The 12,183-nt window shown below is 36.3% G+C and overlaps 2 protein-coding genes across 2 annotated transcripts; both read left to right on the top strand.

Moving 5' to 3' along the window:
* The first annotated feature begins 2,992 nt into the window (after window positions 1-2,992).
* On the top strand, window positions 2,993-6,553 carry LOC111020325 (pectinesterase). The gene is made up of 3 exons (XM_022296970.2): window positions 2,993-3,548; window positions 3,951-4,461; window positions 5,796-6,553. Exons 1-3 carry the CDS (start codon window positions 3,033-3,035, stop codon window positions 6,485-6,487), a joined length of 1,719 nt encoding a protein of 572 aa, XP_022152662.2. The 5' UTR covers window positions 2,993-3,032; the 3' UTR covers window positions 6,488-6,553.
* A 1,703-nt stretch (window positions 6,554-8,256) lies between these two features.
* Window positions 8,257-11,159, top strand: PME1 (pectin methylesterase 1). The gene is made up of 2 exons (XM_022296968.2): window positions 8,257-9,551; window positions 10,255-11,159. The coding sequence occupies exons 1-2, from the start codon at window positions 8,504-8,506 to the stop codon at window positions 10,935-10,937; spliced, it is 1,731 nt and encodes a 576-aa protein (XP_022152660.1). The 5' UTR covers window positions 8,257-8,503; the 3' UTR covers window positions 10,938-11,159.
* The last annotated feature ends 1,024 nt before the right edge of the window (window positions 11,160-12,183 follow it).

Below are 12,183 nucleotides of genomic sequence, written 5' to 3'. Positions count from 1 at the left end.
GATGAAATGATCAATTTTGGCTTGCGGCAATGTAAGTCAATGATGTGTTGATATAATATGAGTTATCAAGATTTTGAAGGGAATACTAAGCGGTGGTGCTTCTGAATAGTTAAGTGGTGATGGTGGCCCTTGATTCCAGTAGAGGTTTTAAGAAGTCAAACATACCGATTAAGATTTAGAGGAAATTGATTTGAGGGTTACAAACGGGATAAGATTTAAGAATGTCATTACAAATGTGCATAGAATTTCGAAAGTCAAAGAATTTTGGGAGAAAATTGAAGCATTGTATCAAGCAAAGTGTCAAATCGACTGTATTTGAAGGAGTAGTCGTTTCACATGCTACTGGAGGAAGGTATGGAACTATCAAAATTTTTAATGTGTGCAACATTTCGAAAATATTCACCATAGTTAATTTTCTCGTGGAATAGTTATTCAAAATTAATTTCATTATGTATTAAATTATATTTAATGCATAATTTGATATCAAACCGTTGGAAGTACATGTCAGAGGTGAAATTATCCTATTATGTACACACAAATTGAAGTAAGGAAAGTCGTTATAAAAAAATTGAAATAAGAGAAATAACATTGGTTAAACCATTAAATCAAGACTATCTAAATCTAATTGAATCGATCAATCCAAACTAATTTAGGAAAACTCCCTCTAAAAATAAAAGAAAATACTTCGACTGACTCTCAATTTTACTAAATTTTTAGTGGAGTTATCCACGTCGGGACCGTAACCAAATTAACGCATTAAAGAATGGTGTCATTCGGCAGTGGGGGCATCGACGGGTAGAAAAAAGCGGCATTATTACCAACGGCGCTTAGCGACGTCGGAGCACCGACAGCTCATTGAAAGAGAACGCCAGCTGCGGTTGTACTCTCTTTTTGATTGCTACGGCTCCTCACAAACTTCGAATTCCGTCCACCAAATAAAATATTTCTCTCTCTAATTACCATAATATGCTTCAAATATATATATGAATGTTTTGGTTTTATGTGTATATTTGTATCAATTTAGTTTATATTATAACAATTAAAACATTGATGTTAAGAATTTTACTGAAATCAAATTATACGAACTAAGGAACAATTAATCTAATGATTTTGGATTGAAAAATGTTTTGTTTGCTTTGTATACTTCCATGCGTTTCCATTTTTTTTTATCTAAAAGGTTTGATAACAAAGGGAAAAATTATGTTTTAAATAATCACTTCAGAATCGATTATCTAAATATTTTCTACTAAAAAGTCGTGAATTCGAATCTCCACCTTCGTATGTTGTACTAAAATAAATTAGTTATCTAAAAAGTTATTTTAAAGTGATTGACCGACAATCAGCATTTATAAAATATTTTTAGTGCAACTTAATTGACTAGTGACTAACATTAATCACTTCTAAAATAATTTAATCAAACACAAATATTTTAATTAAAACTATATTTATATGTGGAAATAGTAAAAAATTATCTAAAAAGTATTTAAATTAATAATTATGTTAGCTAAAACAAATTTAACTCAAAGGTGATACATATCTCTAATTAAGAGACGGTAAGTTCGAACCTCACCCTAAATGTTGTACTAAAAAAAGGAATTTTAACACTTAAGTCCAATCTAAATTCATCGTCACTCTTAAATCTCACAACTTTTTAGATGACCATAATATCATAAGCCACTTTGGATTCATTTGGAGAAATAAACAAGATAATAAAATTCATGCCTTTTAGCTATAGAATCTGATTCCTATATATACTTTTTTTTAAGTAATCAATAAATTGAATAAATCATAAATAGAAATAAATCTGTTAGCGTTAAGTCTGACATAATAATATCGACCACAGAAACTAATAAATTAATTTGAATTTCCTCTGCTTAAACCCTTGAGTACTTTTATTATCCCATCGATTTAGTCAAATCACGATTGTGCCCTCTTTTCCAGACTTTAAAGTCGTTTAAACAGTGCCCTCCCCTTTCAATTTTCTCACGCCTTCTCATCCTCCCTTTTTCAATGCCCCCAAAAAGTTTTTTAATACATTCTTTATATGAAGTTGAAAATGGTTCTACAATTCTTACAAGGAGATCAAAGTAGATATTTTAAAAATTTAAAAAAAAAATTCCAGAATTACGATAAAATCATTATAAAAAATCCAACGAGGAATATAAACCTATATTTGAATGTCCACTATTTTGAATTTTGTACCATTGTATGTCAGAAGACACGGAAGATAATGCTGTGACAGTGAGCAGGGGTGCCATGTACCACGTGGGTATTAATTCCATTTAATTTAGAAACAAAATTTGAGTTCGTGGATTTTTACCAATTTACTTTTTATACTTTCAAAACATTCTTAAATATTAAAATTATAATTTAAAAAAATGAGATAAATTTAAAAATAAATGGATCATTACAATCACTTTTTTAAATCATAGCGACTAAAATAAATATGGAAAATATTTGGTTCATAAACCTGAGGAGTAACTTTGTCATTTTCAACGTTAAATATTTGACAACTAAGAGGAAAAAAAATACAAAAATAAATATATTTTTAAAAGGAAAATATTTGGCTCATTAACGGTGATGACCAAATATTGTACTTACCACCATTAAATGGTTTGACAATTCATTGTTTTTTTTTTTTGGAAAACCTATGTTTTTCATTCTCTTAGTTGTCAAACATTTAGTCGTGGTGAGGACGAAGTTGCTCGTTATTGTTAAGGAATCAATTATTTTTCTTTTTAAAATAATAATAAGTTGTCAAATATTTAATGATGAGAAATACAAAATTCACCTCATTATTATTTATTGAAAAATAGGAACAAGTTCTAAATATTTAGCTTCTTAGGAGACCACTATTATACAACGTAATATTTTAATTAATTGATTTATTATTATTATTATTATTTTGAAATAGGGTGACTCATGTGGGCCCACGGAAAAACCCGACCCGAATACCTTTTCTGATGGCGTTATTAACCCACCAATCCTCTCGCCAAACTTCCTCACCACACATCTCACCCTCCCACAGACCGATGGCACACACCGACGCCGGAGTTTCTATCTCCGGCAAGAAAACAAAGAAGCTCTTCCTCTTAGCTCTCTCCGCCACGCTTCTCCTGGCCGCCGTCATCGGCATTGTCGCCGGAGTACTCAATGCCAGCCATAAGGAGAATGCCGAGCAGGCGGCGGTGGTGAGAAACTCGTGCGCCGTGACTCTGTATCCCGAACTCTGCCACTCGACGATTTCCTCAGCCGTGGCAAAAACTCCGGCGAAGGTTTCAAGCCCCAAAGACGTAATCCAAGTGTCGCTGAACATCACAATCAGCGCCGTGAAGCATAACTACAACAGCATCAAGAAGCTCACGAAGCTGAGGAATCTTTCCAAGCGAGAGAAGATGGCTCTCCACGACTGCCTCGAGACCGCCGACGAGACGCTGAACGAGCTCTATGAGGTCGTCGATAATCTCCACGACTACCCCAAGAAGAAATCTCTGTCCAAACACGCCGACGACCTCAAAACTTTGCTCAGTTCCGCCATCACTAATCAGGTACGACCTCGGAACAGGGCATCCTATAATTCCTCTGAAATTTGTAGAAAAATGTTAATTTCTTTCTCTAATCTCTTATTTGGTTAGACATATATGAGTTAAATTTATGTTCAGCAATTTATTACTCTTTAATACGGTATCAAAACTCAAATAGGCAAAGATAGGACACAAAATTGGTATTATTTTGAAGGACAGTTTAAAGATCTTAGGTCGAAAATATAAAATATAAAATAAGTTTATAATATAAGTCCTCCCTCTAACTAATTTTGAGATGAAACTCAAGATATTAACATGGTATAAGAGCAAGAGTTCTGCTGAATTGTTGTCTACTCTCATTTTTATTTAATATCCATATATAAATTAAATTTTTAACGATCCTTAACCTATTTGAATTAATTTCAGGAGACTTGTCTGGACGGATTCTCACACGACAAAGCCGACAAGAGGGTGAGAAAGTCGTTAGAAGCAGGGCAGGTTCACGTCGAGAAGTTGTGCAGCATTGCATTGGCGCTGATCAAGAATCTCACCGACACCGACATTGCAAATCACAACATCAACAGGAAGCAGCTCATGGAGGACAACGTCGACGGCGATGCAATTAATTGGCCGGATTGGATGTCCGCCGCTGACAGGAGGCTCTTGCAGGCCTCGTGGTCGGCGACGCCGGACGCGGTGGTGGCAGCCGATGGGAGTGGGGATTTCCGGACGGTATCGGCGGCGGTTGCGGCTGCGCCGGCCAAGAGTAGTCGGAGATATATAATAAGGATCAAGGCGGGGGTATATAGGGAAAATGTGAATGTGCCGAGTAACAAGAGGAATATAATGTTTTGGGGAGATGGAAGAACCACCACCATTATCACCGGAAACAGAAATGTCGTCGACGGCAGCACCACCTTCAACTCCGCCACCGTTGGTAACCAACACATCTTACTTTTCCACCATTTTAATTCCTTCACAACATTATATTATAAACATACATACATTTACATAGATAACATATAAAATATAAATAAGCATTATAATTCAAATGTGCTTTCAAATATATTTCAAAAAATTTACAATTGTAATGTATTTTTAAAAACATGTTAAAATAGTATTTTGGTTACATTGCTTTCAACTTATTTTATTTTACTATTGTAATTTCAACTCATTTTAGTTATGGTAATGGTGATCATTTTAGTTATTTTTTTTAAATTTTAATACAAATTCTACCCCTCACGAAAACCATTTAGTTTAAAATAATAGTTACATTTTAATAAATATCTTGAGTGTAGTGTCGTATTGAAATTGTAATATATTTTGAGATTCGGTCAAAGCATATATGGATCAAACTGAATATTTTGAAAGTATATAAACTAAAATTAATCAAAATAAACAAATAAACAAATATTTTGAAAGTAGGGAAACTAGATAGTATTTTAACAAAAAGAAAATATATATTGAAAAATGTAAAAACATAATCAATAATTATAGCTTAACAATAAATTACACTTTTTTTTCTCTTAATATCAAAATTGAGAAGTTGTGGTACAAAATGATAAAATTACATATTAACCTCATGCAATAAAATTTCTTGTTACAACCATGTATTGAGAAACACGAACATTTAAAATGTCTTTGGAAAAAAATTATAATTTTTCATTTCGCACAACAAATAAAAATACGCAGATAAAAAGAATAACATAATCCGCGCTTCATCATGTTAGGTGCACCTTGTGTACCCTTTTTAGGCTCATACATGTATAATGTATTTTTATAATCCATTGTACCAACCACATGAAATTTGCATACGTAACACTAAAAAACTTAGCTGCATATTTAATTTTCCATTAGTGGGACTACCACCCTAAATCTTATCTCATAACTAGAAATAAATGTCGAAATTAAAAAAAAAATAGAAATAAATGTCGAGCTTTATTTGGTGCATTTGAAAATGAAAGCCCATGTGGGAGTGGGATCCGACAAGTCGTACACTTTTCATTTTCAACTTTGTAAATTATAAGCGTAGTCTCTTTTTTTTTTTTTTCCTTCTTTTCTAATAAAACAATAACCAACATCCCCGAAAATTACCTTTCAAATAAAGGAAAAAAAAAGCATCTCCAAAAATTTTTCAATGTCTAATTGATTTTTAAAGTTTAAAATGTATACTAAATTTTGTAGTCAAGTGAAGAATTAAGGTGTCTCAAATTTGAGTTATATTCGTGTTGAAAATTGTTATATTGGATGTTATGTGATGTAATATTGCAGCGGCGGTGGGAGGAGGGTTCTTGGCGAGAGACATTACCTTCCAGAACACTGCCGGACCGTCGAAGCACCAAGCGGTGGCTCTTCGCGTCGGCTCTGATCTCTCCGCCTTTTACCGCTGCGACATGCTCGCCTACCAAGACACTCTCTACGTCCACTCCAATCGCCAATTTTACGTCAAATGTATCATCGTCGGCACCATCGACTTCATCTTCGGCAACGCCGCCGCAGTCATACAAGATTGCGATATCCACGCTCGCCGCCCGAACCCCGGCCAGAAGAACATGGTAACAGCGCAGGGAAGGACCGATCCCAATCAGAACACTGGAATCGTGATCCAGAAATGCCGAATCGGAACCACCTCCGATCTGCAGCCGGTGATCAAGAGTTTTCCGACGTTTCTCGGCCGGCCGTGGCAGAGGTACTCGAGGACCGTGGTTATGCAGACGAGCATCAGCAATGTGATAGATCCGGCGGGATGGCACGTGTGGGACGGCAATTTTGCCCTCGATACTCTGTTCTACGCAGAGTATCAGAACAGTGGGCCCGGCGCCGACACGTCGAAGAGAGTGAAATGGAAGGGGTACAAGATCATCACCAGTGCGGCGGAAGCTCAGGCCTTCACCGCCGGAAGGTTCATTGGCGGCGGTTCTTGGCTGTCCTCCACCGGGTTCCCATTTTCGCTTGGGCTGTAAAATCAAGGCTGCCGTATGGTATGGTATTAGTATTACGCGTTAATAAAAATTTCCTTCTTTGTTTTACATTTTTTATTCCTCATTTTTTTTAATTTGTTCGAATTCTGATTTAAACTCTATTAAAATAAAATTAAGCTTTTTTAATTTCTTTTTAAAATTTGAACTATTTGGCTCAAAATTTTAAAACGTTTTTAAGAGGTAGATAATCGGAAAAAAAAAATTAACATATCAATCGTAACAGTTGCATATTCCAATTAAACAATTAAACTTTTATAAGTTAAAAAAGACTGGAGTCTTCCATTTACCACGTGTAAATATTTAATTTTTACTCTCTCACCTTTCCTCCCACTTTCTTTCCTCTGAACAGTCCAAACTTAGGAGATGTCTTTTTACTCTTTTTAATAGGGTGTTAATAAATTAAGGATGGGAGACCACACAAGAAAGTCAATTTAAACCTAACTCAATCAAAGACATTTATCTATTGAATTTAAATTTTCAGACTCACGTATTATACTCAAAAGGAAAAAAAAGAGTGAAAAAGAGGCCAACCGCAATTTAATACAGTCATTTTATATTTTTTAATTTTTTTTGTATACTTTTGAATTGTTTCCACCGAACATTTACATTGATGTTATTTACCAAATGATTTGTTATTATAACTGAAATTATTGAAAGATTTTTTAATTTTTATTTTAATATACGAAAATGTTTAATAATTAATGACATGTGTTAATTTTTATTTAGTATAACATAACTGAAATTATTGAAAGATTTTTTAATTTTTATTTTAATATACGAAAATGTTTAATAATTAATGACATGTGTTAATTTTTATTTAGTATAACATGTGGGGTGTCAATTCGAATTCACAGTCTCTTAATTGGAGATATATGCCAATTATCATAAGTATGCTCGTTTTGACTATATGAGTTTGTTAATTTGAACATAATTCTTAATACTATTTTAAATATTATGATTTACTTCTCTCCTCTCGGTAACCCAAACTTAAATTATAAATAAAAAATAAAAAATAAAAATGTTTTTTAAAAAATTAGCATCTCCTTCCAACACCATTCCCAACCTAGAGCTATAGCTTGGACGAGGTGAATCTATGAAGCATGGGCTTGGGCAGCTGGGCCTTTGGGAATTGACCTTTAGTTTTTTTTTTTTTTTTAAATTAAACTAAATTTAAACCATATGTCGTATGGTTTTGTTTTGATGTGTGCATTGTGGTCAAGCTCAAGCTAATAGAATAAGAAAATTCCCATGTTTGAGAACTATCAAAGAAGTCGGGTATGCCCCTCTAGTCACCACAATCAGTGCCGTTAAATAGGCATCTAGCCCACTTCATCCCAAGCCCACGTCCACATCCCATAAATTACATATCTCCAACTTTGTTTTTGAGTTATTAAAACTTTTCAATCAACCTCCATTTAAAATAGTATCATTTTCTTAGTGATCCAAACGGTCCGACCTTCTAATAAATAATATATGCTTCAAATCAATCCAGTTATATTTATGTCAGACATTTTAAACCTAGAGAAATTTTTTTAGTTTTTTTAGTATAACAAATAAGATGGGAAAATTCGAACTCATGTACCAATTATCGTTAAGATAAGCTAATGCTGACTATGACTGGTAGCACGACGATAAAATAAAGAAGAAACCAAGAAAACGAAAAAAAAAAATGGGGTCAGCAATGTGAATTTGACTGGAACACATGATTAGGAAGATTTATTCAAAATGTTTAAAAAAAAATAGTACGATGGATTACACATACGACATGCCATTTGCTTGTCCAACACTACATTACACATCTGACCTAATACGCGTAACCAATTCATACAAATAACTTAATTAAATTAATTAATCTAATTAATTTTGCTTTTCCCTCTTCTCTTCCCTTCGCGTTTGAAAGCCCCCCAATATGTTCGATTCCTCCACTCGCATTTCTCCATCGCCACGCATTTTCCTTTCCAAATCCCCAAACCTTCTCTCTCTGCAACTCTCAAATCCATGGATTCCGTCCAGTCCTTCAAGGGCTACGGCAAGGTCGACGAGCTCGAGCATCAAGCCTTCCGTCGGAAAACGCGCCGCCGACTCATCATTCTTCTTCTCTCCATCGTTCTCCTAATCGCCGTTGTCATCGGTGCCGTCGCCGGCATTCTAATCCGTAACCGGAACTCCTCCTCCTCCCCGCCCACCACCGCCGGTCCTCCCACAGAGCTCACTCCCGTCGCCTCGCTCAAAAGTCTCTGCAGCGTCACTCAGTATCCCAGCTCCTGCCTCTCCTCTCTCGCAAACTCCAACACCACCGATCCCGAGATTCTGTTCAAGCTTTCTCTCCGCGTCGCCTCCGATGCGCTCTCCAAACTCGCCGATTACTCCTCCACCCTCGCTTCCACTACCGATGACCCGAAAATCAGAGACGCAATCGGAATCTGCCGGAGCGTTTTCGAAGACGCCATTGACACTCTGAACGACACCGTTTCGTCCATGGAAGTGGATCGCCGTGGCCAGAAGTTCTTGTCGCCGTCGAGGATTGAAGATCTGAGAACCTGGCTCAGCACCGCCATCACCGACCAGGAGACCTGCCTCGACGCCGTCCGAGATCTCAACCGGACGGCGGTTCTAGAAGATTTACAAGCAGCAATGGGGAACTCTACCGAATTCGCCAGCAATAGCTTAGCGATTGTGACTAAAATTCTGGCCGTGTTGGCCAATTTCAACATCCCAATCCACCGGAAGCTGATGGGGTTCCCGGAGTGGGTGAGCCCCGGCGACCGGAGGCTTCTGGAGGAGAACAATGTGACGACGCACGTGACGGTGTCGAAAGATGGGAAAGGGGACTTCTCGACGATCAAAGAGGCCGTAGCGGCGGTGCCAAAGAAGAGCAAAGAAAGATTCGTCATATATGTAAAAGAGGGAGTATACGAAGAGAATGTGATTCTGGATAAGAGCAAGTGGAATGTTATGATGTATGGAGATGGCAGAACCAAAACCATTGTTTCCGGCCGCCTGAACTTCATCGACGGCACTCCCACCTTCTCCACCGCCACTTTTGGTAACCTATTTAATCACCCTTTTTCTCAATTGCTTCATTTCATTTACTTTTGCATAATGCATCCAGTCCAATCCAATCCATGTCTGCCATGTTCTTATTCTCGTTTAAACTTTATACCCTTTTTCTTGTTCTTGGCCTTTTTTAAGCCTCTGCCCCCAAATCGAAAACCCTTAAAATTTAAGGACAATTAGTGTAGTGTAGACTATAGTGAGGGGATGATGAGCCATTGCCCCTTATTTTCAGAAACCTCACATGGCCTACATGTCAGCCATGTGAACCCAATTTCCCCCACTTTCCCTTTTGGCCGGCCATTGATCTTTCCATGTGAATTGGCTTGTGTCTGTTCCCATCACATCATTACTAGACATCTAACCTCTTTCAAACCTAAAAGTTTAAACCAATGAATTAAATAATTTTAATTTATGTATTAGATATCTATCCTTTTATCTTCTAAAAAAATTTGTGAAAATCATTCCAAAAAAAACTCATGGAAATCATAATAGATAGAGAGGGAATGACAATGTAAAGGTTCGAACATAGAATGACACTACGAAAATAATCATAAAATTGTGATTGTGTGTTCTATCAATCTTGAACTGAGTGACAAACTTAAACTTACAGTAACTATATGAAAATAACATGATGATATACACATAATAATCTCAACCCTTTTTTCTCTGATTTTGTGTGTTTGATTTTGCAGCTGTGGCTGGCAAAGGGTTCATTGGTAAGGACATGGGGTTCGTTAACACCGCCGGTCCGGCGAAGCACCAGGCCGTCGCCTTCCGGTCAGGCTCCGATCTCTCTGTAATGTACGGCTGTTCTTTTGATGGCTATCAAGACACTCTCTACACCCACTCAAACCGTCAATTCTACCGCGACTGCGACATCAGTGGCACCATCGACTTCATCTTCGGCAACGCGGCGGTGGTGTTCCAGAACTGCAACATCCGGCCAAGGCAGCCGCTCCCCAACCAGTTCAACACCATCACGGCCCAAGGCAAAAAGGACATCAACCAGAACTCCGGCATTTCCATTCAGAAATGCACTTTCGCTGCCTACAACGACAGTCTCAGCGCCCCCACTTACTTGGGGCGGCCATGGAAGGAGTTCTCCACCACCGTGATTATGCAGTCCGGGATCGGTGGGTTCCTCCAGCCGGTCGGGTGGAAGGAATGGGTCAGCGGGCAGGACCCACCCAGCACCATATTTTACGGCGAGTATCAAAACAGTGGGCCGGGAGCGAACGTGGAGAAGAGGGTTAAATGGGCCGGTTACAGGCCCAGTCTTACCGACGTCGAGGCCGGAAAGTTCACCGTTGGGTCCTTCCTCCACGGCGAGGATTGGTTGCCGGCGGCCAGTGTAAAATTTGATACATCCTTGTGATCAAAGTCTCCCTTTAAGGGAACGACAACACATAGAATAAGAAAAATCACACGTTGAGAAGTTTAAATTAATGTAATTTTTTTTCCCATTTTTGTTGGGATTTTTCTTGCCCCGAGATATTCTTTGTTATAGCCAATTGTGAAGTTAGATTGGATTACGACGTCGTTGAATGTTTGCTTTTTAAGTTCAATATATAAATGCGTGAATTCTTGTGGATGGATAGACATGGACTGATTCTTCTTCATTTGGAGGCAAAAAGATTATTATTATTATTATTTATTTATTTATTTATTGATCAAATTCATTTCTTAATTGGTATCAATTATAAATGACGTGATGTAGTTTTCCATTTTTCTCTATCTTTGGTTTCCTGACTTCTATAAATAAAAATTAAACAATTTGATAACTAGTTTTTAAATTTATTCTTTTAAAAATAATAAAGCAAAGCATGTTTGACAAATTTTCAACATTTAAGTTAAAGAAAGAGTTATTTTATTTTATCTATTTAGTAAAATAAGGTACTTTTATCAAGGGAAAAATACATTTAAGTTAAAAGACAGAGTTATGAAGAGAGAGAAAAGTTAGATAGTGAATTATTTTAGTGATATTCTAACAAGAGAAAAAAAAAGTTAGATACTAGGGGTCATGTTAAAAGCAATGTTTATCTTTTTGGCCGATAAAAAGTTAGGGAGCGACATAGATTAGACTTTAGGAACAGAAAATTATAAAAGTTATATAGAGTTAAATTTGAGAGAGATAAATGTTAAAAGGATATAACTAAAAGGAAAAATAATCTTTTAGTCTATGAAGTTTGGAGTAGGTATCTATTTTGATCCAAAAGAGAATGTACAATACGCATAAAAATATGATTAAATTAACATATTTTGCTAAATGTATAGTTAACAAATTCATTGCCACGCCATTTTAACTTTAGTCAACTAACAAAGTATATCCCAAGGACCATTTTTAACATTTTTCTAATTCTAGTGATCAAAAGATTTTAAAAGGTCAAATAGGCACTCACTCCATAGCGACGAAAAATGTATTTTGTATAATACAAAATGATATAGAGGAAAATTTTAAAGAGACATAAGTGAGGGAGTGAAAAACAAGTTATTAAATTTTGGTAAATTTTAGTAAGGGAAAAGTTAGGAGATAAAATTTGTAGAGAATAAAATAAGATAGAGAAATAAACAAAAGTTGTAGAGTGGAATAAATGTAGGAAAATACGAGCGAGAAAGATAAG

The sequence above is a fragment of the Momordica charantia genome (genome assembly GCF_013281855.1).
Source record: "Momordica charantia cultivar OHB3-1 chromosome 8 unlocalized genomic scaffold, Mcharantia_2.0 BLBB01000008.1, whole genome shotgun sequence".
NCBI classification, from domain to species: domain Eukaryota; kingdom Viridiplantae; phylum Streptophyta; class Magnoliopsida; order Cucurbitales; family Cucurbitaceae; genus Momordica; species Momordica charantia.
This window is presented reverse-complemented; position numbering and strand designations above follow the sequence as displayed.

Coding starts and splice junctions, on each gene's coding strand:
- LOC111020325 (XM_022296970.2), top strand. CDS start 3,033: ATGGCACACACCGACGCCGGAGTTTCTATCTCCGGCAAGAAAACAAAG. Junction 3,549..3,950: donor GTTCCGCCATCACTAATCAG/GTACGACCTCGG, acceptor AATTAATTTCAG/GAGACTTGTCTGGACGGATT. Junction 4,462..5,795: donor CTTCAACTCCGCCACCGTTG/GTAACCAACACA, acceptor GTAATATTGCAG/CGGCGGTGGGAGGAGGGTTC.
- PME1 (XM_022296968.2), top strand. CDS start 8,504: ATGGATTCCGTCCAGTCCTTCAAGGGCTACGGCAAGGTCGACGAGCTC. Junction 9,552..10,254: donor CTTCTCCACCGCCACTTTTG/GTAACCTATTTA, acceptor TTGATTTTGCAG/CTGTGGCTGGCAAAGGGTTC.